Source organism: Chaetura pelagica, unplaced genomic scaffold (assembly GCF_000747805.2).
Source record: "Chaetura pelagica isolate M959 unplaced genomic scaffold, ChaPel_1.0 scaffold189, whole genome shotgun sequence".
Taxonomy (NCBI): Eukaryota; Metazoa; Chordata; class Aves; order Apodiformes; family Apodidae; genus Chaetura; species Chaetura pelagica.
This window is the reverse complement of record NW_009970716.1, coordinates 814,191-821,623: the sequence shown is the minus strand read 5'-3', so window position 1 is coordinate 821,623 and position 7,433 is coordinate 814,191. Positions and strand designations below refer to the sequence as shown.

At 37.3% G+C, this 7,433-nt stretch overlaps 1 protein-coding gene across 1 annotated transcript; it reads right to left on the bottom strand.

Annotated features, from left to right (window-relative positions):
• Positions 1-1,902: 1,902 nt before the first annotated feature.
• On the bottom strand, positions 1,903-6,759 carry COMMD8 (COMM domain containing 8; the record flags this gene model as incomplete). Its single annotated transcript, XM_010006143.1, has 4 exons — positions 1,903-1,923; positions 3,547-3,702; positions 5,397-5,549; positions 6,598-6,759. Coding segments are annotated over 4 exons (492 nt in total), but the record flags the coding sequence as incomplete, so codon positions are not given.
• Positions 6,760-7,433: the final 674 nt, after the last annotated feature.

Genomic DNA, 7,433 nt, shown 5'->3' with positions numbered 1-7,433 from the left:
TAACTTTAAATAGTGCTGCACAAAACAGCAACTTTGCAAAACAAAGGTGGAAAATTGTCATTATTAGAAGTAAAAATGGAGACAAAACAAATACACCTATGACCTGACCAATGTATTCAACTAAAAAAAAAACATGCTCCTGAACACACTAATGGACAACGTGAAGTAACTCTTTCCAGACTTTTTTTAAAGCTAACCACCAATTCCAACCTGCATTTTTTAGCTTGAATTTGGTACCATGTATTCAAGGTCCTTCTGATACATTATAAAATTTCTCCTGCTTGTGTAGATTCAAGACTATGATGAAGCCATATCTGTTGAAGAGATTGCAGTCCTTTCATAGGAAGATAAATCTTGTAGTCTTTCATTCTTATGACCCTTAACCCCTTCTCTACTTTTCCTGATCTTTCTTGAATGGCTCACACTGACCATGAACATCTGACTAAATGTACCAGTACCACATAAAAGGTAAACAGGCTACACTTTACATGCACAGGTTTTTCTAAAATGTTCTCTGACCCACAAAACTTCTGTGCTAGTTTTAATATTAGAAACATACATTTAGGTTTCCTACCCATTAAACCTATTAAAATCCTTTTCGTAGAGGCATTTCTACTAGAGAGCTTCTTGTTCTCTTCCTGTTCCAACCAGTCCTCCGAGTCCAATTTTTTCTGTGGATGCATTACTTTACACTTGCTTACATGAAAACCTATGGCATATCGAACTATAGTGGAAGAAACACAAGGCCCTAATTTTGAAACTACTAAGAAGGTAAGTAATCAATACCTTGCCTTTTTTATATATTCAAAACACACGTACACACGTGCATGTTGAGAAGTACACATCAGTATTTACGTAAGCATTACAGGTAATTTGCTCATTACCAATGGAAAAATACTTTAACAGTCCAAACCATAAGATCCTGGTGTACTCCTCTCCAATGTTACAGCTTATAACTTTTGTATCATATTACAATCAAAACTCAATCTGGTTTCAGAAATGTTTAGACTAGGTTTTGCCAGTTATTGGCTGTATTATATGGGCTGAGAATATCTTTTTCACTGCCTATGTAGGTCAGCTCCCAGCACTGCAACCGTTTTGAAAATATTAACATTATTAAGTGAAAAGTCATCAACTAAGTAATCAACTAAAGCCCAGACTTTACTCTGAGTAAAGCCCCAGTGCTTCATCCTCAACTTCTGAGCAATGAACAAGTTGCATATAGAGGTTGTGGTGTCTCCATCCTTGGGAGGTATCAAAAAGCCATTTGGACACAGTTCTGTGCAGCCTCCTCTAATGACCCTGCTTGAGCAGAGGAGCTGGACAGGGTGACTGCCAGAGGTGCCTTCCAAGCTCCACTATTCTGTGATTCTACTGCTTTTGCTTGAAAAGCTCATTTTTTCCAGCATCTGAAAAGACTGAGTTATTATTAAATCAAGAAACAATTTACTGCAATTATTCACACACAAAATCAAATGTTTATTTACTATTTACAAGTATAAATAGATTAATGCTACAAGTACTCTGTCATGTTCTTCATTATCATGGCACCTTAGATAAGGGTAACATGAAGTAACATGCCTTCATTTTCCTAGGCATCTGTGCAGTCACTGCAGAAATTTAACCAAAACAAATATGGCACGTTATAAGTTAGGCTTCTCCATAGTTCTAGAAATATTCAGTACTAAAAGCAAATGTAAATTGAATTTTTATATTTTTGGTCATATAGAAACACATTTTTTATTATTTATTATTATTTTTACCAAAGGATTAGTAGCTTATTTGCTTACAAGTCATAACAGCCTTCAAGAATTTTTGGCTTTGCAGAGAACTTTTTTGCCCCCCCCCCAGAGTCAACTAGGGAGCAATCACCAGTAGATACTGTCAATGATCTGAATTCCATCATTTCAGCTGCAAGACAACCTTCAAAAAGAAGAAAAGGAATTAGATTAAAGTTGCATGAGACTAAAACTTGCACTAAAACTAAAGCTCTTAGCTGTCCATTACAGTATAATACACAATTGTATAAACTCTTCCTCTGGAAAATACACCGTCCCTCTGTCAGCCCTCCTTTCCAACCTCACACAACTATCACTTCCAATAACTTTCTTTAGCAGTTACTGCACACAAACCATTCCTCATCTCCATGCAATCAAAAAGTACAATGGTAATTTCCAAACCCAGTGAGATTCTTTCCACACAAAGGATCATCAAGGCACCACTTCTGGAGTTAGTTCCTCCTTGCGCACACATAAAACTAAGTAAGGACATGACAACATCCCACAACTTCCATACAGACCTTCAGGCAGAACAAAAGGCATATAGAAACTTAAGTGCGTCCTGGAAGAATCCCTGCTTCCCTACTGTAGAGTTCATTGCAAGCTGACATTTTTATTTAGGTTTGGAGGAAAAAACAGAGGAAAGAAAGCTGTTCAGGGCTCTCATTCCATGAGAACACCATCTGTATCTGGACTAGCACATTCTTCTCACTGGGAACTGCCTGGTTATTCAGAGGCCTTATATTAACCTCATTGAAGCAACCAGTAGACATAACCTTAGTGTATTTTTAATTTAAAATATTAGCAGCACTATTATAAGTTAGTATTTATGAGCTATAAACCTATTATTTTCAGGTTTTACATACTTGAAGATTTTTTCTAAATATTGGTATACCAACTCCAGCTATAATAACACAACATTACAGAAAAAATCTAAAAAGACATCCTGCAAGATGTCAAAGAATTCCATCTCCCAGATAACAAACAACTTAATAAAAGATTTTAAGATATTTTCAGATTTAAATTAAAACAAAATAAAACAAAACCAAAACAACAAACGAAGCGAAACAAAAAACATCCGACACTTTCACTTATTAACAGAGACAGAATTAATCCTGAAAGGTAACTGAACAAGGAAGAGCTCCAGGAGTTTTCAGTTACCACCAGGCTGCAAGTCAAGTAATATCTTCCCTTAAAATTTTTCTTAAATCCTCACTGCCTTTGATCTTTTCTATTAAGAAATCCGAGACACTCGAAGTTTCACTTCAAATTTTCTTCTAAGATTACTCTACAAAATCTTTGCGACTTTCTTCCTGATTTACTGTGTCATGGAAATTAAAGCATCAATTTGAACTAAACAACTCTCCCACATGAATTCCAAACCACTGATATTTTGTGAAGCTGGGGGAACACTGGAGTTCTGTCCAATCTTTCATAATCAGCTCCGATCTGACACACTGTCATTTCATTTGCTTCTCCACCTGTTCTCAAGAGACTTTTTAATAGTGCTCTGAACAGACTATTATGCTTATCAGGATTCTAATTAAACTTTTGAAAAATCCTAGACTAAACTGTGTAAAAAAAAAAAAAAAAAAGCCCTGAAGTCTATTCAAGACAGTTTGCCTTATGGAAAGCTTTCTGTAACTCCACAGTCATTTTGCCAATGAATTATTTACTTTAGGTTTTCAGCAAGATTCTCTGAACAAACAACTTCAGTTAAAATAAAATCAGTACATGAGAAGTCAGGAACAAAGGATAATATCAGTACCTTATCAGCGGCCTCCAGTGAGCTTATTAAGTTCTGCAACTCTTCCTTATTCATTTCTATAGAAATTGGTTTAATTTCACCATTTTCTCTCACATCCAAATCAAGATTGAGAAGTGGCATTTGCAGCATGGAGATCTTATCACTGGATAAAGCAAGCTATACAGATTGATGAAACAATAACAAAGTGTAAGGTAGAGCCATTAAGTTCAGTCTTTCATAGCATGACATCTGCACTTCATACTGAAAGTGTACCACCAGAACAAACCCTGACACAACAATATTACCTTCTCATAACTCATCTCTGCAGTTTGTTTGCTTTTTTTCCCTGTTGTGGGGATTTTTTTGTTTGCTTATTAATACCAACAATATACTCAAATACTAAAACCCCTCTTCATAGCAATACATTTGTCAAATCGACTTGTTAAAATTACTGGGCTGCTACATGTTTGTGTTCTAAGTGAAAAGATACATTTCATCACAGCTCTTTAAAAGTGAAGTATATGAACTTTGAAGTGACAGTATTCAAATAGTTCTGGTAATCAACACGTAAGAAACATCTTATGGAAGGGACAGTTGGGAGAAAGTGAACACATCTGCACATTTTTCAACTGTCTCTAAAGCTGGAAAAACACTGCTGATTATCTGACAAACACTGATGAAGATGATTACATACCAATTGTGCTTTCTTATTGTTTACCATTATACTCACTCTATTATAACTAAGATGTTTAAAATATATTAAAATCAAAGATCAGATGTGCTGCACACACCTATCTTATTTATACAGAGAGCAGAACGTAGTACAATAGTGGACCAACAATGTCCTTTGATTCAACTCTGGTAAGCGAAAAAAATCACAGCCAGCTAAAGTGAAAAATAAAGAAGTGGATTAAAGCAAAAGGAATACAACAGTTCAGACATGAACCAGAAATTTGTATTACAAACAGGAAGAAACTAAAAAAATCCTCCAGAAGAATAAGTTTTTTGCTTGTGGTTTCTTTTACCAAGAGGTCATGTAAGTCTAGTTTGTATTTTTGCCAGCAGTACACGCAGTTAGTGAGACATCAATCCTGAGTAACAGTAAAACTGAAACACAGTATGATGCCCTATTTGCTCTTGCAAAATCTTGTCTACTCTGAGCATTGCTCTTTAATTTCCAAAGCTGTTTGCTGCACAGATTATTTAATGCTCTTGTTGAAATAAAAAATTATGTAACAAAACTGCTCAACAGCTCACATGGACTAACTGAACAACATTACTCATATTGTTCATATCTTAAATCTTTGATAGACCTTAATTTAAAGCAGCTGCCTTCATAACCCCAAAGCAACACCCAACTTTAGGCAACAAAGTTATCACTGACTTATTATCAAACTAAGTATAAGTTATTTCAAACTAAGTATTACACAAATCTTTATTGCAGGAATAAAAAAAATTTGAAAGTCGTCAGGGAAACACATACTAAATCAGTATTTTACTCTTAAAATGAAGTAAGTATTTCTTCTTCCTTTGAGTAGAAATACATCTATCCAGACCTCAAAATCATAACAGCATACAAAACTTGCAAGTGTTCCTGAATAACACTCAGTTTCCTTTTAGGAAAGAGATAGGTACTACAGCTTGAAAAGACAGGAAGGAGGCAATAAAAAAAAAAAAAAATACAGGAAGAATTTTACTTTTGCAATTTATACAAAGTGCAAGTCTTTGAAATGTTGTCATGAACATGCTTTTCTGATACCTGTGAAATCTGAACATTGCTCCAGAAAGAGCAGGCCCAAGGGGACTATATCAATAGTTACTTCTGTATCGTGGAATGCTTCTTCCAAACAACATCAAGGCAACACTCTCACCTTTAACTGCCAGTCAAAATCCTGCAGCTGCGCAGAAGAGATTGCATTTACTCTCTCCACTAGTGCATGCCTGATTTCTTCCTTTCTGCCTTTTAGACATTTTGTGATTACTTCTTGATAGTTTGAATTTAACTCATTTATCTGCTGAGCAGCCTACAATAATAAAAAGAAAAATTGTGATTGCTTGAACTATGAACCACAAAAATGACAAGTGCCACCTGTAATAGCTGTGTTCTGTAGGTAACCAAGCTTCTACCCAGATAGCTGCTGTAATGGACTCCATACTCTCACCTTTCTTAAACTGTCCTCAGTGTCTGCTCTCTGTGTTTGATAGTTAAGAGTCAGTATTTACACCACAGCAATGTTTAAAAAAATAGTAATAATTTTATTGACATTTAAAAGACACCTGAAAATGGAGGCTTTATCAGCCTTCTTAGATATCACCATAAAATCAAAACAAAAATCACACACACAAACAACACAGGTTTAGCTGTGAAAGTGTCTAAGCAACATAGTGGAGGCAAAATACATTAGCTTAGCTGAAACAGACATGCTGATATATGGACTTCCCTGTCACTACACAAGTCTTGTTCTTTGATCTAGTTACTAGGTAGTCAAAATAAGAGCAATGTCCAAAAAAAGAGAATTAAGATTTTTTGATAATGCAACATGTTTTTGTAAAGTTTATATATATATATGTGTGTGTGTGTGTATGTACATATATATATAGGAATGCCCTTAATTATAGCCCCTGTCCCTCATGGTCTTCCATTCACGGTCTATGGGTTTTTTTTTGGCTTTACATACAGTCAGTATTTTAAAACACTACAATGCAGTAGTAAGGAACAAAGAAAGCCAAACAGGAGTATGAATTGGTTTTGTTGCTAATGGACAGTAATGACACATTACACACTTTAAGGAAAACAGATGTAACTTGGTGGTACCTAAGATATCAATTTAAGTGACTAAAACAGTATTTTAACCAGCATTATCTAATGCTATTCAAAATAAAAGTGTCAATTTCACTTTTTCTTTTCAAAGTCCTTGCAGTGTATCTCTAAATGCTGCTCACCTACCTATTGAGACCTAGTCTGCTACCATTCAAATGCAACGCTGTAAAAATACTTTAGGAGGAAGTAAACTACAAGACTGATCACTCCAGCAGGATCTCTCACAGTGAAGCCCAATCATGAGCCCTTACCTCTTCATCAGGTAAGTTTTTGCCAACTGCAGTTTTGAAATACATCCTTGCTTCTTCTAGAACCTCCATCCACTCCGACAAGCTCCAAACACTGCCGTAATCCTGGTACCGAGGATACGCACGTCCACAAATGCCATCAATTATCTTATGAAGGAACTGAAACAATGTAATTTAAGAAGGTGATTCCAACACAGTTAATCTACACCAGGTAAGAGACTGATCAGACAATTCAACTATCACTCCTCCCTTAGCTGGGTACTGTCTCAATGCTCATGAACCACCCTAAAACGTCAGGAAGAGCTACACCCTGCATAGAACTGTCCTCCCTGATCCCTCAAAGTCAATCCAGAAAGTTTGGCCACAGAAATCACAACGTGACTGAGACTGACCTTGGGCTTACATCTGGACTTAACAGTTGGGTGCACAACTACCCGGCCCTGCTGAGCAGCAGATCTGCCACACCGCAGCGCACCTCAGGCACCCCTACCGGGACTGTCAAAGCAGAAGCACAATTCAAAGTGTCGGTCCCAGCGACCTCTAGCACCGAGACTTGTTTCTTGGCCTGCTGTACTAACCTTTCGTTGACCACTGAAGGCAAAGCCGGGCAGTCCGTCAGTTCACCGACTGCCAATCGCCGGAGCCCCTTCGGGAGCTGCAGGGAGCTCCCGCCAGCAGCCCACCCCCCAGCACCAGCCTGCTGAGCCCCCCGACGGGGAAAACTCGTGCTGGGAAGAGCTCACGGGTATTTCTAACCATCGAAGAGCAGAGTCAGCGCAGAAACACGCGCTGCCCGCACCCGCGGCGTTTTGCTTTCGGTTCCGCCTGGAGGAGGAGCC